Here is a 24132-nt window from a genome sequence, read left to right as displayed (position 1 = left end):
GTAAACCAGAAAACACAAAAACTACCAAACAGATTTCCATGAAACTAGAAGGATGTATTCAGGAAAGAACTCATTAGATGTTGTTGTGGAAAGGGGACCAAGGCTTCGTCCACACTCATGCAGATCTTCTCCCAAACAAACTCGTTCCTCTGCATTTGAGATTCTCATCCACACGTCATCATAAATCACTGAACTGAGACTTTTACAAACACCTTCAAAAATGCAGATTTTCAAACACCATGTGTAAAACTGAGTGTTTGGGAAGCGATAACATTACAGTTCACTTTGCACTCGCTCACTGTCGAACAACAACAACAACAACCTGACATGTTGATTTGAGGATTAATAGTCGAGATATTAAAGTGTAAAGATATCAGCCGTCGTGCAGCCTGATATCTTTAATATCTCAAGGCAGCTTGGTGTGGCCTGGTTGACTCAGGGCGAGCGGCCGGGTGAACCCTGTTGTGTGAAAACAGAAATATGAAGTGAAGTACAGAGAGTAAATCTACTTCATTACTTTCCATTTGACGTGTGAGTTTCCTCCTCTCACACATCTGCCTCCTCTGAACCTCCCGCTGAGGACTCGTCCTGTCACCTGCAGTCGGGTGTGTCCTCAGCCACATGCTGCAGGTGGGAGCGTCCCAGAGAGACAACCTTTACTCACACTGATAAAATAACTTACATAACACGTGTGGGGGGGGGGTGCACAAGCTGAACTATACATCTGTGTTTCACTGAAGAGGTTTCAGATTTCACTTCCTGTAATGTTCTTCTTCTCCTGTGTGTAAAGTTCATTTTTGTTTGTTTAACATTAAAACATTTTATTTCCTCTTTCATCATGAGTCTGCGTTAAGAAACGATAGATTAAAAAACTCTCATTCATTCTCTGCAGATGGAAATCTGTGTTTTAAAGGTTCAGTGTTTTCACCTCAAACGAACCGAATCAGGATTCAGTTTGATCCGAGGAACCTTTCACACCCGAGACTCTGGAATAACTCATTCAGAAAAAAGGTCTGAAGGTCTGAACCGAACAGAGAAGGTGTGAAAGGGACCTGAGGATCTTCAGAGATTCACTCGACCCTCAGAGTCCAAGCTGTTTGGAATGTAAATGTTCTGGCGGTAGAGGCGGTGGACTAGTGGCAGAAACTTGGACTATGGGCAGAAAAGGTCTCTGGTTCGTCTCTGGTTCGACTCCACGGAGAAACAACCAAAAGACGAACCTGGATTGATCTGTCCAAAAATCCAAGAGGATTCTCCCTACCCTGTCTAGTGCCCCTGAGCAAGGCACCTTACTCCCCCAACATCTGCTCCCCGGGCGCCGTACATGGCTGCACACTGCTCTGTGTGTCCTGCACCAGATGGGTTAAAACATGAGGTTACATTGCCCTCCTTGCATGAGTGTGCTTGTGCATGTCTGTGCATGTGTTTGGGACAAATGAATGTATCTTAATCTTCAGCAGGTTTAAATGTAAACATTTGCTCATCAGCACAAACTAAACTTCAAGCTCAGGGAAACTTTATTGGTTCAAACTGAAATGAAACATTGAGCAGAAATAAGATTCATCCTCTGGGGACCACGAACACAAGCTGAACCTGTGTGCAGAGACCTCCTGCCTCCAGCCTGTGTTTAACCCATAGACTGTATATATAAAGGTTTCACCACGTGTCTCACATGCAAACACATTTCAGGGCGTTTCACAGGACAATTGTAAAAGACCCCGTTGAGCAAAGTGCGAGGACGGAGACGTTATCATGAGTAAATAAAACAGACGAGAAGTTCTGGGTTTATTCTTTTATTCTTATCTGCAGCTGAGTTCACACTGAAGTCTCAGGAGGAAACTGATGCTGGATCTGTGAGATCTATAGTTGTTCTATCATAATAATAATAATAATAACAGAGATACCTCGTAACTTCGTCAGGTTCAGGTGAAGAAATAAGAACTGAGCAGGTTTTTATTAATGTTCCATCTTCAGATCAGCAGAGGTCGCAGGTCAGAGGTCAGAGGTCAAGTCTCCACCCTTCAGTGGTTTATGGTGTTTTCCAGGGATTCGTGGTTTAGTTCTTGTACTTCAGCTTTACCCTCTATCGACCTTTCTGGTTCGTTATTTGATGATGTCCATACAAGGTGAAACGTTATGAATGACAGCTGAGACTCACTCACGATTGGTCGAGCACACACATCGGTAGCTCCTCCCCCTGACGTAGGTTCAAAATAACATGAAATAAATCTGATTCTAAAAAACATGTTGATCTGTTTCTCAAACACTTGTAGAGTGTAAAACAACGCGTTGTACTTTTTTTGGCTTTATTTCTCCAACAGACGTAGTTCACGAGTTCACGTATGAATAATATGAATAATATTAATAATAATTTGAATAATATAAATCCTTACATCGCAGCCAAGGTGTTCCTTGGAGGTGACGTGAGGTGACTGACAGTTGAGGGTGAGGCTGAGTCAACAGATCAAAATGTGAGAAAACATCCAGCTCTTGAATAAAAGCCAAAGAGACGAGCCAGAGGAAAACCAGAGCGAGAAAACTACAGCTCCCATGATGCACTTCAGTAAGAAACAGCCAATCAGAGAGCCTGAGGAGAGTACATGTTCAGATTCAGTCACTTTAATAAGAATTCAGTCTCAGATGTTTTGACTCTACGTTTCTCATCAGTTACAGCAGCTGAGGCTCATGGGAAGTGTAGTCTTAATGACATCCATCATTACAAACATGGTCTGATGTTTTCATGATGAGCAACACAATAGATTTAGTGTAACGCACCTTCCAGACTCACCCCTAACTTCTTGACTCACTTCTAATCTACTTGACTTCGGTGAAACGACGTCACTGTCGCTCTCTGGAAGCAGCAGACGAACGATGAGTCAAAAACAAAGATTCCTGACGTCTCCGGCTCGGTTTCCTCAGATCTGACACGATGAGGTGATGAACCTGTCCGGACCTGCCGCCGCCGGCTGGAGACACAAAGCCTCTAAACGCCCGGGATCAGAGTCAAGTGGGGACTCGGTTTATTCTCTGAATACAGAACAAAGTCTGCACAGAAAAATAATCTAAGCCGTACAAAGAGCTGCGTTAATAAAAAAGAATGGCAGGTTTATTTCTACATGATGTCACCACAGGATGAGAACCAACAGGCAGAGAACGGAAGAGTGTCGGAACAAGGGCGAATAAAACCCTCCGGAATCCACAAACATCTCAGAGTGGAGCTGGTGACTCCGCCAACGCCCAACGGCCCCATTAAACTCACCCAAGGTTTCAAAGGGTTCAGTTCAATTAGTTTATTCCTTTCATTAAGATCCAAGAGTCATTCTCCGAGAGCACAAATGTAGAAACACGTGGCTTTTATAGGTTTGTACTTGTTTTATTCTTCTGTGAGTTTCTAAACACTGGAGATGTTTCATCTTGTTTATTCAACATGTGCAGAAATAGAAATGTTTGTTAAATAATGTTTGTGATTTTAGTCGTAGTGAATGTTTGAGCTCTGTGAATAAAACCCGGTTGACAACAGGATGAATCTGAAGATGTGTTCAGGAAAGCGTCTTTATTATTTTCTCTCTTGAAGGAGTCGGGCTAGAAGTCTGCCCCACTTTCAGTCTTTGTGCTAAGCTAAGCTAATAAGATCCTGGACCCGTCTATGAACTGGATGCACAAACTGATCTGAACCTGAAGGAGAAAGAATCCACTGAAATAGCTTTTGAAATTTTAAATGTGAAATTCAAATATCAGCAGACCCCTGAAAATGTAAAAAAAAAACTAAGTTTTAGATTCCAAACCTTTTAATTTCTAATTATTTGTGATTCATTTAATGAATTGATCATTTAATTCACCTTTTTCAAAGAGTTTATTATAGTTTAAACCCTAACGTGGATCTGAATGAGGCCTAAAGAATAAAGAATATTACTTTAGTCTGAGCTGGAATTCTTGAAGACATATTGTTCTGGTTTATAAATATTAAATTGGAAAAATATGCCATATATATAAGATAATAAAACTGGCAGGAGTTTTGAATCGTTTCTGTTTCTGGCAGTGGACATTTGGATGAATCAAACTTTTATATATCAAAAACTGCTTTGTTCATTTTGTAATTTTCTTTCACTTTGATTTGTATCTGAAGTTCTGTTTAAATAATTTTGTGTAAAAGTAAAAATGGAACTTGTTTTGCTATGTGTGTGTGTGTGTGTGTGTGTGTGTGTGTGTGTGTGTGTGTTGAAATCTTCTCCAACGTGAAAACAAAGGACAGGAGCGGCCATTTTGAATTCAACTCATTATTGCAGTAAAACTGGTACAGAGAGTAACAGATTACAAAGCTCATGGCACAGTCACTTAAAAAGAGAAATGAGGTGTGTATGTACAACAGGGAGGGAAAAGAAAAGCGTTAACGTTTTGGCTAATAGAAACATCGGGGTAACATAAAAATGGAGATACTGTAATTCGGGAGATGACTCGATTATACAACAAAGAGAAAAAAGAGGAAATGAAGCATCGTAAAAATAACATTACTTAAAAAACACATTTAGCACTTACACTGACAGATTCAATCCTAGTGTTCAGGTCCGATTCAAAGCAGCTTTCGTTTAGTCCAAAAGCTCAACGCACAAAAGAAATGACTGAGGCTGTCGTTCACGTGATTTTTGGGGAAATAGCTGATTGTTGACGACTTCTATTTTTATATTAGACTATTACGCTCCAATCTTTTACAAAATGTTAATATATTAATCTTGACTCCAGCGCTGAGGGCTCTTTTGTTTATCGTTAACATTTACAAGCCGGAAAGAAACGCACGTGAGTCAGAGCCGGCCCACGGCCACTAGGGGGCGACAGTGGCTTGAACGTATCAGCGATCTTTGGGTACGTCACTTCAATTATCAGAATTTAAGAGGTTAAATATTAGAATGTGTACTTTTAAAGTTCTGGCATCCAGATGTTTCACAGAACAGTCATTTCTTTTAGGTTTAGAATGAAATCAAAATAATAATAAAGATCCCTGGCACAGCCGTGGAGTCGGCGTGTGTTTGTTCTGACGGTTTCTCGGTGCAAAGACGATTGTTTAAATCTTCGGATGATCGATGGTAATAACCACGAAGTTGTCCCCTAGCATCCGGGAGCGAATCCGACAGAAACCTAAACATCCTCGTCAGCACCTCTCTGGCCTCAGCCCACAGAGAAGGTTTCATGAGTATTTACACATTTCTCTGCAAAGAAAACAACTAAGATGGAAACGTCATGAGGAGAATTAAACAAATATCATATATCTTCCATGACTCATCACTTTAACCCTCCACATGTTCCCCACAGAGTTTTTAAAAAAAGGAAACGTAAAAAAAAAGATTTTGGAACTTTTGACCTCACTACATTTTCAATGTGACACATTTTTTCAACACACACTGAATTTTTTACTTTTTCATCTTTTAACAAAAGAACTGATACAACATATTTTCTAAAACACAAAATAACAACAGTCTACATGTAAAAATATAACTTTTACATACACAATTTCAAAATAATGGAAAGGTTTTGCCATTTTGTTGCATACAATTTACAAACGTCTGTGTGTCGTTGCCGTGGATACATAGCAGTGAACGGAGCGGAGGGAACTCCAGTCCCGTTTTTTTTTGTCCTGCGCGGGGGGGTGCCGTACTAGTCGGAGGGTGTTGTCATGGCAACAACGGAGAACACAACAAAGTCAGCTGGAAATTCATAACACTGAGGGGCCTCGCCAACTTCCGCCGGCTCAGTCTTTGAGAAACGAATTCCTCCCCAAGCAAACACAAAAAAATTACAGAAACCGGCACCCTCCTTATATATCGTATATATTTTTTGTACATTTATATATAGATTGATTTATTCAAATAGATTCTTTTCCAGTTTCCGTGCCTTCCTGTTGATTGGGTCGGAGTTTAACCGCGTCAAAATGACACCGACAGAGAAGAATGCTGCCGGAGAGAGAATTGTACTTTTTTTTTTGTTTGTTTTTAGTATTTTTTTTTTTTTTTACATTTTCCGTCATAGACATGTAAACCAGAACAGACAAAGAAAAAGCAATAAGAGAAAAAGATTCTTCTTAAAAAACAGAGAGAGAGAGAGAAACCAAAAAGAAAATCTGCTTTACGACAAACAACCACACACTTTGTACTGAAGACTACATCGGCTCCGGACGAGCCCATCAAATATTGATAAAAAGCTGATAAGCTATAATACAAGAAGAGACGTGTTGTTCACCATGGAAACAGGGCGGGGCTCGGAACAGGACGGGGAGGTGGGGTGGGGGGTTCTGGAGGATTCTTGGGGGGGAGGGGGGTGGACTGGGACGGGGGCTCGTTTTGCTAAATCAAGCGTCTGTCCCATCGGCTCGGAGCCAGAACACGCTGTCTACTTACATATAAGTGTACAGTACATTAAATACAGTTTTTGTTTGTTTTTTTTATCCAAAAAATACTTTTTTTTCCTTTTTAATCTTTTTTTAAATACCCAGGTCTGGTAAAAAACCCGACTGCATAGAACCTAACGACTAAGAACAGGTTTCCCTAAGCTTGCATCCTATTAAAAGACCAGGTACACGCCCTCCTCTGGTAACTCCAATGATATGAACTCTAAGAAGGCACATTGGTAGAAGTGAATGTTCAAATTGCATCTGTGGGACCGCTTGGGGGGGGCAGGAGACCAGGGGAGGGATGGGGGGGGGGGCTAGGACCCTCGATCAGGGCTAATAAGGCGAGGGTCCGCAGTGGAGATCAGACGTAGACCTGGACTCAGAGGGGTTTCAATCAGGATCGGAGTCCGAGGGGCGGAGATGTTTCAACAAGCCTCTAAGTTTCTATCTGGATTTCCACCTGGTGACGTCTGGACTTCACTACGTTCACCTCAGAAACCTGCGGAGGTCAAAGTTCAACACAGGGATAATACTAGTTTCTGGATTGGACCTCTCACGGATGTAAACAACTATATGAGACCAAATTCGTGATGCTGAAATCTGGCTGATGATTAAGAACCAGACTTCACTGACATTTGGCCTCGAGTCCAGATGCATGAACCTCAACCTGCAGCAGCTTTGTGCAACAACCTTTAACAAATATACCAATCGATACCAACCAGTCCAGATGTTCTTATCCCACTGCAGACAGAACTGCAGAGTCTACGATTCAAGAAATCCACGATGGAAGAGGATCTGATCCTGAAGCAGCTGAACACGATCAGGCCACTGAGGCAGAGGAGACGTCTGAAGGTTCAGGACCGAGAGGAAATCTCATGAATCTGTTCCAGGAATGATTTGACGACTTTGGCCCCGAGATTAAAACCCCAATGATTGTTCCTTTGCTCGATCTATTCTCCCTATCTCTCTTCTGGTCCCAATCAATCCAGATTCTAGATTGCAATTCAGGGAATGTGCTAAAAGTGGAATAGAAATGACGTCAGTGCTCAGTCCAGCCCTCCTCCCTCCTCCCTCTCCTCCTTCTACCTGCCCTCCATCATCCTCCCATTTCCCTCTGAGCACCAGTCTCCTGCCTGAGCTGCTGATGACAGATGAAGCTTCTCAGATGTTTCCTGGAGCTTTCTGTCGATAACCTTCAACCATAATCTCAGATGAAGACGTCTGGAGAATTGTCTTTCTGCCCAATTGAAAAGAACACTTTAACGTTAATGCATGATTCTTTATTCCTCTACCTTCAGATCTATAAACGAAGCTGCTGGAGTCGCTCACTGGTTGATTGATTCAATTGGTTGAATGATTGATTCTCTTCGTACTCGGCAGATTCACACGGGAAACAACTGTTGAGGGTTTTTGTTTTGTAGATTCTGACATAGATCGATGTTTATCAGCAGGAAACGCTGATGAAATAAAGGAAAAAGGTTGATAATCATTTTAATGTTACAGTTTAAACGTGGAGGAGGGAATGCAGTCAAAGGGGGGGGAGGAGGGGGGAATCGGCCCCTTGTTATTGTTGAGCCCCACGTTTGTCCGAGGATCTATGATAGTCAAGAAGCATTTGTGAACTCAAGCGTCTTCTACGAACTCTAAGATCACGAACAGATTCCAAATCTCTCTCGTTGGACTTGTGGGTTTTCGAGCTGATGTGTGAGTGTTCGGCCGACTTCCTGGAAACGTCCTGTTCTGTTTATCTGTTCATCATCTTTGCTTCTGTGTGTGTGTGGATGTGGATGTGACTGGTTACCAACAGGCACGGATTCGTCCACAGGGGGGCGTCGTTGCGTTCGATACGACGTAGCGTTCATGGAGCTGGGAAAGCTGGCGCAGCTGCACCCGAAGAGCGACAAACCTCAGACCAATCAGAGCGACAAAGCTGCGTTCAGCAACATGTCGTTGCTTTAAAAAAAAAAAAAAAAAAAACAGAAATCTCTTGAAACACTTTGTGATATGTTTTGTTTTCCGCTCTGAACGACCTTCGTCTCCTCGCTGCCTGCGTCCCGGTGCTTTTTTAAAATCATCATTTTTTTTCCTTTCCTCGTATATATACTATATATATATATTTTTATATATATAGAACCCTTTTATTCTTTAAAACTGGGAATGCTGATAAAACAAGAAGTACAAGAAGAATTTCTTGGATGATGTGATTCCAAAGACTTTTGTCCGTTGCTGTCACTTTGTGTGAAAAGTTCCCACAATCCTCTGCTGCAGCGCGGCCGCGTGGCGGCGGCGGCGGTTTCAACGTCTCCACGAGAAGCGTCCGGTTCACTTCAGCGGCGAAGTGACGAAAGCGACTAGAGTGACTCTGCAGTTCGTGTTCTCGACAGAAGAGGGAGACAGAGGCGAGGAGGACGATCGGAGGCGACAGACGAGAGGAGAGAAAGAGGCTGATCTGATTGGTCGGGCTGAAGCAACAACGGGTTTGATTGGTTGCTGGGTCGTTATGGAAACAGTGTCAGAGGAAGTGGTCGCTCATCATCTTGATGAACTCTGGCACCTTCGACCTGGACGGACGGAGAAGAGGAAAGAGAAGAGTGAACAAGAAGACCCGGAAAACATTTGTTTATTTATTTGCTCTAAAGCCCCTAGTGGTGACAGTTCATATTACACCCCAAGACAATAAAAGGGCTAAAATAGTTTGTCCAATCATAAGTGAAAAACTCTCATGGGTGTAAATCCTCTGGGGAGCAGGAATGAGCTCAATGAAATCCATTCAATTTGCTGAATGTAGAAAATTTCCAAATTCTCGAACCATCTGTGAGTGAGATACTGGAATAAAAAGTTTTCTAAATGTTGAAAGAAGTAATTTTTTCGTAGAAATGGACATTAAGGAGATCAATAAGCTGCTTGTTAAAAAGGAAACACTGATTAAAAAAAATTATAATCTGGAACTTGTGTCCTCTTATAAAACAACATTCACGTTCCTTTAAGGAGATGTAAACACGTAGCTTTATTACATCCACAATAAAATCATCAAACTATGTTTTAGTATTTTAGTACCTGTCGTCCGTTTCAATATAAATACTCAGAAATGTTCTGAATAAAAATGAAACCTACACAAACCCAAATCATTACAACAAGCTGAACTTTACACATGCAAACAGAAACACAGGTCGAGTGTAAAGAGACAACAACAAACACGTTCACACAATAAAATCACACTTACGGCCAATCTGTTGTTAAAATGTACCTGAACCAGACAGAACCTCACGTTGCATCAAATCATCAGCTGCGACAGAATCTAACTGTCAGGAACCGAACAATGTTTCTCTATTAATTTAGTCAAATAATCAGGATTGTTTATCTAAAGGAGAATTTATCAACATGTTGTTTGTGTCATTTTAGTTTTTTGGACTGAGGAGAAATCTCAATTCAACTGGATACTTTAATGTAACTTTATTGTTTCGTTTGTTGTTACAAAGAAAATAGATAAAAAGATAAAAAGAATATCAAATACTAATTCCTTTATTTAGGTTTTTGGAGATTTATTTTGAAGTTTGGACACAAAACAGGAAGTTTTGCTTCATTAATATTTTGGTTTAGTGATGAAAACTGAACAGGATTTTAAACGTATCTTTCCAGTTGTATTTGAATTGAATTCTGCAGGAAGCTGCAGGTAAAAAAAACACAAACAACACATGAGTGGATATGAATGAAAATCAGAAAACTGATTCTTTGGGAATTTAATTTTTCCAATTATCAGAAGTGAAACAATATAGACTTGTTTTCATGGGGGGAGTTTTGTTTCTATTTTCATTTCATTGGACAGATGGTTTTTAAATTGAGTAAAGTTTCTGAGCTGGTTTCTGAATTAAAGAGTTAAAGGTACAACAGCAGATTAGTGTGTAAGGGGGGGGGGGTGGTGGTGCTTCGTCTTACATTTGTCCCATGGGGTTGGACCCATCGCCCATGACGGAGGCGGCGGCGTGGTGCGCGGCGGCCAGCGACAGGGGGGTCCCGTCCGACGACACCGTGACCTTCTCCTCCTCGCGGCGCTTCAGACACGCGGCCTTGGGGTTCAGGTTCCTCTCTGCAGGGAGAAAACAGAAGGTTGGTTCTCCTTCTTCTCTGAGATGGTTTTTAATTCAGATTCCACTTGAACTGAAGAGACTGAGAGGTCGACAGCTGACACTACTGCCCTCTACTGGAACCTCTGCAGTACTGCATGAGCTGTCAGAGAGAGGCGGACCTCTGATCCATCGTGAAGTGAAATCATTTTACTTCATTCAAAACAGCAGAAGTGAGAAAAGCAAAAGTAAAATAACTTCTTACTTATTGATAATCAAGGAAGTTAATTAATGATGCATTTTTTCTTTTACTTTGGTACATTTCTGAGTTCAGTTTCCACCGATACGGGAAAAAATCACATTTCTCATAAAACAAAAAAAACAACTTTTAAAGCACCACATTAAAATTAATTTAAATATTACAGAATTTAACTTAAAGAAGACAGTCTTACTATGAATTTAGTAGCTTATATATTTATGTGATTAGGACATTTTAAGACCTTAAGTTCAGATAATTGAATTTTAGACCGTTATAGATTATCTTTTCATAACAAGCTCTTTGGTCCTTTTTTTATTGACCAAGCAGTGAAATCACTATTTCTGCCGAAAACCATCAAATGAGTTTTTTGCATTGGGGTCAAAGGTCGTGTGTGTCTCTCTGAAGCTGACCTCGGACTTGCTGCTCCAGGCTCAGGATGACGGCCACGGCCTGGTGCAGGATCAGTAACTTGGTCTGAGGTTTGTCGCTCTTCAGGTGCAGCTGCACCATCTTTCCCAGCTCCTTGAACGCTTCGTTGATGTCACGGACGCGCAGGCGTTCCCGTGCGTTGTTCGCCATCCTCCTCTCCCTCTCTCTCTCCATCTTCTGCTCCGGGGACAGGTCCTCGTCCTCGTTGTTGCTACGGTGACCAACAGAGAGGAGGAGGAGGAGAGGACAAGGAGGAGGAGGAGGGGAGGAAGAGGAGGAGGAGAAGAGGAGGAGGAGGAGGAGGAGGAGGAGGAGGAGGAGAGGAGGGATTTTAGGATGAAAGCTCATGTTTAAGTTTCTGTGGAGAATCTGATGTTGATGAAAACCTGCCGTAGATTCTGTGTCGAACATGATTGTTCATCCAGTAGCATTGCATTCTGGGTATTTTAAAGACCAATCTGCCGTGTTTCATGTTTTCAGTCAATATGACGAAAGTGTCAATTTAAATATAATTTTTAAGTTTCTCTCAGCAAGACAAGGACAAAGGAAGTTTAATTTATCACCGTTGCCAAAGAGATGTAAATATTACTTTAAATTTAATAAAAATTCACTCTGTGTTGTGTTTTTAGTCTAAATCGTTAAATTTAAATGGAAAATACAGCCAATAACAGAATATGTGATTTGATTAGTTGTTTCTATTCTCCCTCATTCATTAAAATACATAAAGGAGGGGAGACACCTCATTATTCTACTTATTACAAAGAAGAATAACTTATAATCTCATGGATATGTCGCAAAAAAGGTAATAAAATGAGCAGAATTACAAAGAACAACACAGATTGTCAACAAGTTTTCATCAGCACATGATTCCCAAACATCATCATCATCATCATCATCATCATCATCATCATCATCATCATCATCATGAAGTCTCTCTGGGTTCTGGATCCAAATGTTTCTGAACTCGTCCTCTGGGTGAAAGTTGAACCTGATGAACACTGTGTTCAGGCCGGAGGGATGAAGGCTGCTCGGCCAAGTTCAGGACGGGAAACAACACTTTGTAATGTTTTCAAAGATAATTTCTTCTTGTAATTTCTTGCCAACTGCAGGAATAATCTTTTGATTTGTGTGTTTTCATTTCCCAGCCCTGAAAGCAAGGCGTCACTTCTTTGAAAATATTGTGTGTTGTCTCTACTCTGCTGTGTGAGAACCAGTTAAAACCAGGATCAAGACCCTGGAGAGACAGACGGGATCAACCTCGTGCTCCACGTCCACCAGACGTCCCCCAGAGAAGAGACGCCTGGTGGACGAGGACAGCTCATCGTCAGGTGGTCTCTGGTTAACTGATGCTTTGAGCTGCTTCTCATCACACGTGGTCACTTCATCAAAGTTCAGAGGCTGATTCCCAAAGCACCGACGGGTCAGAGTCATTCCTTGTGTCCTCTCTCCAGGAATACAGCTTATTTTTACTTGTCTTATTAAAGGAAGTGACTAAAATAATTGAATTACGTCCAATTAGAGGTTCTGCAACTTGAGTTTTCATGTCAGTCGCTCTAGAGAATGATCAAATCCTGTTTCTATCTCATGTAGAAGCTGAATTTCTGCCTTGTGAGTAAGAATCAATAAGACACGTGAACCTGGAGAGGTTATCATTATCGATGAGGAGCAACAAGGAGGTTCTCTGAACCCGGTGGTCCTACGGGACGATGTGTCCCAGCCCAGCTGAGGGGTTTGATCCATCTATACATCTATAGATCTATAGATCTACAGATCCTGACCTGTCATTAGCTTTCAGCTCCTTGGAGTCGGCGTCCTCCCTCTTGGGATCCAGAGGCTTGGACTCCTGCAGGAGGTTCTCGTCTCCTTCGTCCTCAGACTTGATCTCTGAGCTGACGGAGGAGGTGCTCTGGCCCTGGTGACCTCCGGACAGCGCTGCAGGACGAGAGAGGAGGAAAGTAGGAGGAGAGAGGAGAGAGGAGAGAGGAGGAGAGAGGAGAACAGAGGAGGAGAGAGGAGAGAGGAGAGAGGAGAGAGGAGAGAGGAGAGAGGAGAGAGGGGAGAGGAGAGAGGAGAGAGGAGAGAGGAGAGAGGAGAGAGGAGAGAGGAGGAGGGAGGAGGAGAGAGGAGGAGGGAGGAGAGAGGAGAGAGGAGGACAGAGGAGGAGAGAGGAGGAGGGAGGAGGGAGGAGGAGAGAGGAGAGAGGAGAGAGGAGAGAGGAGAGAGGAGAGAGGAGAGAGGAGAGAGGAGAGGAGGAGAGAGGAAGAGACAGGAGGAGGGAGGAGGAGAGAGGAGGAGAGAGGAGGAGAGAGGAGGAGGCAGGAGGAGAGAGGAGGAGAGAGGAGGAGAGAGGAGGAGAGGTGAGGAGGAGAGAGGAAGAGACAGGAGGAGGGAGGAGGAGAGAGGAGAGAGGAGGAGAGAGGAGGAGAGGTGAGGAGGAGAGAGGAAGAGACAGGAGGAGGGAGGAGGAGAGAGGAGAGAGGAGGAGAGAGGAGGCGAGAGGAGGAGAGGTGAGGAGGAGAGAGGAGGAGAGAGGAGGAGAGAGTTCATCAGACACATGGACAAACATCAGTGTGATGAGAACGACAGAAAACGACAGAACCCTAAACATTAAGTCAACGTGGTTTTTTCTCCCATCTGCTAACATGGAGGAGGCAGAGTTTATGAGCTGTACTACAGCCGGCCACCAGGGGGCGATCAAGATGCTTCGGTTGCATCTTTATAAAGTTCACATCCACACAGAATCCACTGTGAACAGAGACGTCTTTCTCACACGTCTGTATGGATCCGTCCCTGAGTCGCTGCCAACGTCTCCGTCAACACACACACACACGGGCGACTGTCGGCCATTTTGGATCTGCGTGTGCCTGACTGGGTGCATTCTGTGCGCGGCTTTGAGTGACGGCCTGTGTTTGTTTGGTGTGTGTTTGTGTGTGTGTGTGTGTGTGCGTCCGGCTCCGTACAATCACTGTGTGTTTGTGCATAAATAGCTGCTTGTGTTTAAATGAACTTGTGAAAAGTGACTTTGTGCGTCTGAGTGAAACCAGGAGGACGAGAAGCGAGTGGACGCAGGACGCTGGGGACGAGCCTCAGTGTGTGTGTAGCTGTGTGTAGGGGACAGAAAACACACAACTACACACATGATGTTAGACAAACTAAAAGAACAACCTGATCCTCCAGCAGCAGAGGATCCGAGAAGTCACCTCAGGATTTATGTTCACTTTGAATGATGCACGTACATTAACACATGAATAACTTATGTTCTATATTTAATATGAAAATCATCCGTCTTCCTCCAACAACACACAAAGTGATTTAAATTTAAAAACAAATCTGAACTTTACTGTTCATAAATAAAGTATAAAATAATCAAAGACCTCAGGAAACCACAGCCCTGCCAAAAACATTTTAATATCCTTTATTTACAGCCTCCGTAGCTCAACGTGTGTGTGTGTCTGTGTGTGTGTGAGTGAGAGAGTGTTATGGATGGATGCAGGAGTAAGAACTTCTGGCTCACTGTGTGTGTGTCTGTGTGTGTGTGTGTGTGTGTTTCCCTCTCTCTCTCACCTCATTACACACTTGGCTCTCGATGCTTCTGGCTGAACTTTGCTGCCAGCAGACTTATTTTCAGCCTTTAAAAAACCGGCTCAGGGCTAATTTGCTCCGCAGCGCGCTCATACACACTTTAGCTGCTCCACATCCGTCTAACACACACACACAGACACACACAGACCAACACACACACACACACACTGTTTATCCATTTACCCCCCTCGTTAAGTGCCGCTCCGCCAGCTGAGATCCGACTCTACGCTTCTTAACTTTCTGATCCTGGATTGAGTCGAGTTCCATCATCTTAACCTGTGTTTTATTTGTTCCCACACACACACACACACACTCACACACACACACACTCACACACTCACACACTCACACTCACACACTCACACACGACTCGTACGACTTGTTGTCTGCGTGTGTTTTATTTGTTCATGAATCTCATTTTATTTAAGTAAAATAAGTTCTTACTTATTGATATTCAAGTGAGAAAGTTAATTATGTATTTTTACTTTGACTTGGGAACATTTTCGAGTTCTGTTTCCACAACTACAGGAAAAATCTAATTTCTTGTCGAAAAATTTAAAAAACTTTTAAAGCACCACATTAAAATGTATTTAAATATGACAGACTTTAAAGTAAATAAGACAGTATAAGTATGAATCTAGTGCCTTATATTTGAATGTTTTTAGGACATTTTAAGACCTAAAGTTCAGATATCGACTTTTAGACCGTTATAGATTATTTTTTGTACATCATTTATTCCCACACACACTCACACACTCACACACTCACACACGACTCGTACGACTTGTTGTCTGCGTGTGTTTTATTTGTTCATGAATCTCATTTTATTTAAGTAAAATAAGTTCTTACTTATTGATATTCAAGTGAGAAAGTTAATTATGTATTTTTACTTTGTACATTTTCGAGTTCTGTTTCCACAACTACAGGAAAAATCACATTTCTCATAAAAAAAAATTAAAAAAACTTTTAAAGCACCACATTAAAATGTATTTAAATATGACAGACTTTAAAGTAAATAAGACAGTATAAGTATGAATCTAGTGCCTTATATTTTAAATGTTTTTAGGACATTTTAAGACCTAAAGTTCAGATAATCGACTTTTAGACGGTTATAGATTATTTTTTGTACATCATTTATTCCCACACACACTCACACACTCACAGACTCACACACGACTTGTAGACTTGTTGTCTGCGTGTGTTTGGTTTGAACATCACAGGTTTGATTCCCACTGTATCTACTGTACGTGGCGTGCTGACTCACCGCGGTACGGGTCGGGCTGGTTGAGGTCCGGTGACGAGGCCGACTGGGCCGGCAGCTGAGACCCTTGTCCGGCCATCGAGTGTCCGCCGCGCAGACCGCTGCCGCCATCTTCTCTGTGGGAGCCGCCCTGGAAAACACAGATTCATAATTCATAACGGTTAATAACAAACAGCTGCTGTGATTCTGCGACTGATCATTTAACATCGAGTCTGCTGCTTCTTACTGAAACCTTTCAAAACAACTCTGGAATATATCATTTGATTTATAAAAAACCAAAGAATCCTCCAAAAACAACTGGACACTTTAGGTTTCAGACAATTCTATTAAATTATTAAATACTGGTTTGATCTATTTAAGGTACATTTAGTTCTTTAGTTTTCAGCTCCTTAGTGATATATTTACTGCAGCAGGACAATGTGTGTGGGACTGAATTAAAATAAATTTTAATTACAGTCAAGAATCAAGTTTCACCTTGACAGGAACTACATGATGATCCATATTACATATATATATATATTATATAATGTGTGTATTTATATTTGCATATTTTATTTAAAAAAACATGTTTTTTTTCTTGTGATTTCTTATTAGTTTTAATTTTATTATTTTCTACATTGAAAATAAAATGTGTAAATTGCTTGTAAATCCAGTGATCAAATTTCTTATTGATCCTCTATTTACTATAAACAAAATACATTTGAATTATTTTTTCATGAATCTCATTTTATTTCAAATTATATGAATGAAATTTTTGCCCACAAAGAATTTTTTACAAACACAACTGAGTTATTTCTCGCTGTAGTTTTATCTCTGGCCTGTTGAGGGCGTCCTCTACCTTCCTGAGTCAGTAAAGGTCCCCATCTGTCGCTCACACGCACACTCTCACACAAACACACACACAAACACACACACACGCTCACAAACACACACACACACTCACAAACAAACACACACACTCACAAACAACACGCACAAACTCACACAAACAAACATAGAAACACACACTCTCACAAAACACACACTCACAAACACAAAGACCATTCCTTGAGATGTTTTAAGAAGCTGCTGTTCCCAGTGTGTGTGTGTGTGTGTGTGTGTGTGTGTGTGTGTGTGTGTGTGTGTATCAGTGTGTATCTCCGTGTCTGACATGTATATTTACTCTTTTTTTTAACTCGAGTGTGTGTCCTTGTTTTTTTATGTGAATTTTCAATGGACGCTGTAGGGTGTGTAGGCCTCTGTATGTGTGTGTGTGTGTATGTGTGTGTGCTTGGCTGAATCCTATCCATCTGTCTGCCACACAAACACACACACACACACAAACACACACACACACACACACACACACATGGAAGCACAACAACTGACAATTATCTTAATGCCCATATGTTTAATTGTGGGATTTCTAATTCCCAGAGCACCGAGCAGCTTCCAGCAGGGACTCACTGTTTTGGCACGAGATGGGCTCACTTTGTGTGTGTGTGTGTGTGTGTGTGTGTGTGTGTGTGTGTGTGTGTGTGTGTGGTGCCAGCTCTCGTATTGCGTCCTGTGGCTCAGAATCTCTCTCCCTCCTCGTCCTGAGCTGTGTTTTATCAGCGGGACACTTTTCTCGATATGAGTGGTGATAGATGTTCAGACCTGGAGACTGTGAACAGGATGGTGTGTGTGTGTGTGTGTGTGTGTGTGTGTGTGTGTGTGTGTGTGTGTGTGTGTGTGTGTGTGTGGTGGGTCTTTAATGGCGTGATAATCAGACTGAATTGCCATTTCATTTCGATCCATTATTCAGCCTGACACGGCGCTGGTGTTAGCTGCGTTGTGTTTGTGGAGTCGCTCTCCGACCAATTAGCAGCGAGCGACACTGGGAACAGCCGCGGTGGCCGTGGTTGCCATGGCGAACATAAATCAAGTGTTTGTCGCCATCGATCAAATAAACGTGATTGTTCAACAGTGATTGTTTCTGTTCATTGATTCACAAAGAGTTTAACACACAAGTTTAATCTGCACTTTGTTTCAGACTCGGACACAATTACGTTATTTTAAAAGTTTAGCTTCGTGCTTCTGAGAGAGTCGTGGAAGTTGAGACCATTGACTTCTTTCTCCCTGGGGCCTTCATTACCCACAATGCAACTCAATGTACGTCTTGAAGTCACGTTATTTAACTGTGCAGCAGCAACAGTGTGAATAAAGTTGTTTTGAGATTGAAATCCTTCTGTCTGTTACTCCAGCTGCAGGACGACGAGGTCTCGCTCGCTACAAATACCACAAAATGTCGACCTGTTTGTCAGCCTGTGTGTGTCTGTGTGTGTGTGTCTGTGTGTGTGCGTCCACAGTCTGTGTCCACACGTCTCTTTGCCCTCTTTTTTCTATTCTTCCTCCTCTCCTCTTTCTCCGTGCCTCTCCTTCCTGCTCTCTGCCTTTCATCACCGCCTGGATTCCCAAATGTAAAATGGCAGCAGAGAGGGAGCCGGGGAGCGTGGCGTACATCTTTAATGGAGGGCTTTTATATTTTAACGAGCCTTCCTTCTCTCTTCCTTAATTTAGTTCAATGAGGAGGGATGACAGGGAGACAGACGGAGGAGAAAAATATAAATAAGTCACAGAGAAAACTGATCTGCTGCCGGTGCAGATCCGATATTTGCCACGAGTCGCTGCCACGTCCGATTCAACACGTAAAGTCCGTGATTGGACCTTGAGTTCAGGTTATTTAGTTTGGGTTTGTGGTTCTCGTCAGAGCTGCGTTCAAGGACGCTCACACATCTGTGTTTTGAGAGTTAAAATCAAACACAGTGAAAAGAATACAGAGATTTTTCTTTTTTTTTTCATCTTCGCCTTTCAAACGTTACTGTTCAGCAGCCAAGTCTGAAAAAGTCAGAGTGTCCTTGAATGCACCAACGAGGAGAGTTTCCATCAGTTGGTTGGCGACGGAACAGCTGATTCTAACATCCTGTCAACTCTGTGACAGACAGGAAGTAAACATGGGACGTGATGATCATGTGACGTGTTGGACGGACTCTAACAGGAAGTGGAATGTCCGTGTCGCAGTTTGTTGTTTAAATAAATTTCAAGAGATTTAAATTGGTCTTGAGCTGGAGTACGAGTCACATGACCTTTCTTCATTTACTTTAGGTCGGAGAATAAATAAAAGTTCAGATAATCGAACATGTTCAATACATCACAACATCGTCCTTAAATAAAATAAAATTCAACCAGTTAGAAATGATAATTTTTATCTATTAGAGAATTCATTTAAGTTTTAAGAGTGTTTGATGCTGACTAAATTTTTACATTAATCTCCTCCTAAGAGTTGATTTTTTAATTAATTTCTGAGAACCTAAAATTATTCTTGGACCTTAGCGATGCTCTTTTTGTATTTGTATAAATAAAATTTAAATAAACTTGATAGAAAAGGAGGATGAGGAGGAGTAGGAGGAGGAGGTGAAGGTGAGTTACTGTCATCTGCAATGTTGTTGATCAGTGAGTTCATTTAAAATGTGTGTGTTTGTTTGTGTGTGTCATCTCTTGACCCAGAAATTCCCTACCTTCTCTTCTTCCTGTGTAATCAGTGCACTTACACACAAGCATACACACACACACACAGACACACACACACACTTGTCATGCAGTTGTAAACAGTAGGGACAAGTCTGTGTCTGACTGAGAGAAGAAAAATAAACTCTGCCAATTCACTAACTCTGTAAATTGTAATATTTCAACCTGCATTAGATGAATTTCTGCAATTTCCATTTGTCGTTTCTGATTATTGTCGCAGTCTGAACAAAATAAACACACAAACACACAAACACACACACTTTCAGGCTAGGAGGAGAAGAGGAGATGCAACATGAAGGAGGACGTCCACTCCTTCTCATCTCAGAAACTGCACGACTCAGTTTCATGAGCAGAATCAGGACGATGATACGGTGACAATATTTAAATTTAAATCCTGTCCTGATGGTGGCGCTACAACAATGATCAATTGTCAATTGTCGGGTCATTAAAATATAAATGGTGCATCCCCTGAGGAGCTGGAACATGAAAAATGTATGTTTTGTTATCAAATTTTTATAAAATCATCAGAAATCTATCTTTGGAAAATCAATTCATGCTAGGGACACACAACAAAGCCGACTTTCACGCTAGCGTAGCATGCTAGCTATCGATACAACCAGAAGAACACACCATTGTTGCCATGGACCCACAATGCAGTTCGGCTACGCACGACGTCACCAGGTTCATAAATGTGAACAATTAAAAAAACGAAAATGTGTTTGTTGATTCAAAATGTAAGATTCAAACTGGACATTATGTTTGTAGTCATGACAAAAGAAAAAATAAACTGTGATTCACTGCAGGACATTGGATATTTAGACTGGAGGCTACGTTGGTCTGACTTTAACACACACACAGACACACACACTAACACACACACACACACACACACACACACACACACACACACACACACACACACACACACACACACACACACACACACACACACACACACACACACACACACACACACACACACACACACACACACACACACACACACACAGTGGAATGGTCTGCTAACTGTACAGTCTGTGCTCTGTGCAAACTCAACACTTGACAGAAAGCACCTGCTGTAGGAACGTCAACACACACAGACACACACACACACACACACACACACACGCACACACACACACACAGTGTTGAGGTTGGAATCTCCGAGAGGAAAAGTGGAGCAACATTTTCCAGTGGTGGGATACGTTTCTTTTTTTTTCATTCCCTGTGCAATGAGCAGAATGAAGAAACGACTCCTGCGTTTTGTACAAAGTCAATAAAGCAATAATCTCCGTAGAGTTTGTCGTTGTTGTTTCTGTTGTTTTTGTGCCGGAGGTAAATGGAGCAGTGGATTTCCATCAGCTTACAGCGAATCCACCGAGGAAGAGAGAGGAGCTGCGGAGCTTTAAAAGGCATTAGTGTGTTTTACGGCAAAGTGATGCAGATTATGATCCATTTCACTTAATGTGACTCTGCTTAATGGAGAGAGAGAGAGAGAGAGAGAGAGAGAGAGAGAGAGAGAGAGAGAGATCTGAGCCGACCCCTCCCCTCGTTCCAGGGTCACTTCCTCCCTGAGCTGAGAGGCATCAGCTGAAAAACACAGTTTCAAACCTGCACACTGAGTCGGGGACACTCGTGTGTATATGATCTTCTTCTTCTTCTGCACATTGAGTTCACTGCCTCTCTGCTGCTGATCTTTTTTCTGCTGTTTGCAGCGATCAGAGCGTTTAATGTCCATGAATCACTCGGACGCCCGGAGAGATTAAACTGAGTCTCCAGAAAACATCCAGAGATCTGGGTTCAGACATGTTCTGGAGTTAAGGCCGGAGCATGCTTCTGCGTTTTCACCGGCCGGGAAGCGTAAGAACCCTCCCGGGCCCCTTAAGTACTTACGTATCCCTTCTTACGTGCTTACGTGCGTCGCCCAATTTTTCTAACTAGACGAAGCTCCACAAGCGTCACGTAGCCGGCAAGGCTGTGATTGGTCTGCTAACTACATCATTTCCGAAGTCGCATTTCCGGTTCATGCCCGATAATACCGGCGGAAACTACGGAAGATTTAGAAGAACGAATACGGACCAAATAGAAGAGCACTTGGCAGAAGAGATCCGACACTATGACCACTAGTATAACCCGTCACTGACCGGTGGATTTGTCCGCCAGAAAAAGGCTCTGAGGACACACACAAAGAAGAGCCGACTTCGACAAAAAACAGTACTCCACCTAGAGGTCTGGCGGGGAACTGCATGGCAACACGCGCAACGCTTGGAAAACCATGAATGACAGCGAGTCCTGCGTCACAACTGCGTGAAAATCCGCGGACGCCGTTGCAGAAGCATGCGCCGGCCTTAAGTGATCCTCCTGTGAAGCAGCGGGGGGGGATACAGTCCGGGTCAGACTCGCTCAAACAGGAACACGTGGGGAACAACACGTCGGAATCTCCTCGTCTTTCCAGGTTGACGTCTTCGTCTTCTACATGCTAGAAAAAAGAGGATTGCCTGCTTCCCCATCGCCAGACTGACTTCCTGTTTTCCTATTTTCCTCCCCGGTGACTCATGTTACGATGCATTGCACAACACTAAGAAGAAATGCTGCTGCACGTTGTTCCCGAGAAGGAGAAACAACGTGCATAAAACCTACGAGCCGACGCTGAGAAGATTCAACCTGCGTCACTGAGATCCTGCAGGAAGAGATGCAGCTTCAGCATCTGTACGGCTGAAATACAGACGATATTAACGTGTTCACATGGAAGACGAGTTTCTATCTCTGCTTAAAAACCTGTTTCTACCTCTGAGGCGGAAGAGAAGGTCGGTTGTGTCCGATCACTTTGCATTTCTCACGTTCAGAACATCGTGGAAAATGTCCAGACGTCAACTTTACACATTTCACTCGGACGTATCGAAGGGAAATAAAAAGCTAAATGACCGAAGACAATGTGGGAACACGTGTGTGTGTGTGTGTGTGTGTGTGTGTGTGTGTGTGTGTGTGCCTCTGTACGACTTCTCATGTGTGTGTATATGATGCATTCCTGTCTGTGTATACGTCCTGCACCCCCCACCCCCACCCCACCCCCCCTCTCTTTCTCCCACATCAGTCTACCACCTGTTTTCCCAGAGTTATGACCTCAGCCTGCAGGCGTCTCTGCCTCACACTGCCAAACTACATACAGCTGTGTGTGTGTGTGTGTGTGTGTGTGTGTGTGTGTGTGTGTGTGTGTGTGTATTAAAGAGAGGAAGAGGAAGAGAGAGAGAGGGTGTGTTAATGAGAAGATAAAAACAAAAGATGGAAAAAAAGTATAGAAAAATGTAATAAAATAAGTGTCAATAATAAAAAAGAACACGTGAGTGAAAGAGAGAGAGAAGACAGGAAACGACATGAAAGAGAAAAGAGATAAAAAAAACACACGTGAACGGTCACGTGTGTGTTCAGATGTGTTCGCGTGGACACAAGCTGAACAAAAATATTATAATAATTGAAATGTGTTCATGATGTTTAATCTTTATCCTCAATATAAAACTTTCTGATGGGAAATGTGAAAAATACTTTTGTCAATCAGCTTCGTTATTTTTACTGCTCGATGGAGCGAGTCCCCACAACGTGATGCTAAACAGGCACACGTCCGGGAGAAGTGTGTGTGTGTGTGTGTGTGTGTGTGTGTGTGTGTGTGTGTGTGTGTGTGTTTGTGTGTGTGTGCTGTTGTAGATCTGGTGTGTTTTCAGACTTAAAGTAATGAGTCTGTTTCTCTGTCAGCCAATAATACACACACACACACAAACACAAACACACACTTTTGCTAACGAGGACAACACCAGGAGCACTTTCTGAGACTGTGTGTGTGTCTGTCTGTGTGTGTGTGTGTGTGTGTGTGTGTGTGTGTGTGTGTGTGTGTGTGTGTGTGTGTGTCGTGTCCATAAGTAAACACACTTTTTCCACTTGTTGCAGACGCATAAAAAAAGAGTCGGAACCTATTTGGAATCATTTCAAGATTGAGATTGAAAAGTAGTTTGTAAAAATATTAGCGAGAGGTAAACATGAAATGTTTTTTTGGGCTAAACGTCCGACTCACTTCATGAAAGTTAATCCTGAGCTTGTGTGTGAGGAGGGGGGGGAGGGGGGGGTTGGATCGACCTCCACTTGAAGCAGAAAAGTCGTTTTCAAGTTCTTTACCACAAACTGAGAATTAGATCATGAATCCAAACACACACTAATTCTTTTTCCAGCATCTTTTAAATCTCTGTGGAAAGTGTTAAATCCTTCTCACCAGTTATGATTCACAGTTACATCCTGAACTCGACTCCTCAGTAACTGGTGCAGAACCAAGCTCCTCCCACTTTAACCAGCTCCAGATTCTCCCTTATCTCTCAAATCCCTGCAACCATCCCTGGCTGTAACATGTAGGATTGATTTTTAGATTCTTTATATATAAAAGCTCAGCAGTGAATCACAGAGCTGCTAACTCCCAGGGCTCCAGACCAAAGATCCACTTTCCAACCATCACTACCAGTGGTTCACAAGCTGATGACTAAAGGTGTCCAGGATTCTTCCATCAGGACCCGAGACTCTACAACTTATGATTTTAACATCATTAATAAAACATACTAACATT

At 42.5% G+C, this 24132-nt stretch overlaps 1 protein-coding gene across 1 annotated transcript in view; it reads right to left on the bottom strand.

Annotated features, from left to right (window-relative positions):
- Nucleotides 1-8479: 8479 nt before the first annotated feature.
- Nucleotides 8480-24132, bottom strand: part of LOC132998688 (transcription factor 4-like) — a 161534-nt gene continuing 145881 nt past the window's right edge. Inside the window, exons 17-21 of the mRNA XM_061068421.1 lie at nt 15981-16091; nt 12913-13066; nt 11116-11345; nt 10319-10469; nt 8480-8943 (exon numbers count right to left, since the gene is read on the bottom strand). Of these exons, the coding sequence (XP_060924404.1) occupies nt 8895-8943; nt 10319-10469; nt 11116-11345; nt 12913-13066; nt 15981-16091 (695 nt within the window). The 3' untranslated portion in view covers nt 8480-8894. The remainder of the gene's footprint in view (nt 8944-10318; nt 10470-11115; nt 11346-12912; nt 13067-15980; nt 16092-24132) is intronic.

Source organism: Limanda limanda, chromosome 1 (genome assembly GCF_963576545.1).
Source record: "Limanda limanda chromosome 1, fLimLim1.1, whole genome shotgun sequence".
Taxonomy (NCBI): domain Eukaryota; kingdom Metazoa; phylum Chordata; class Actinopteri; order Pleuronectiformes; family Pleuronectidae; genus Limanda; species Limanda limanda.
The sequence above is the reverse complement of the archived record's forward strand: the minus strand, read 5'-3'. Positions and strand labels throughout refer to the sequence as shown.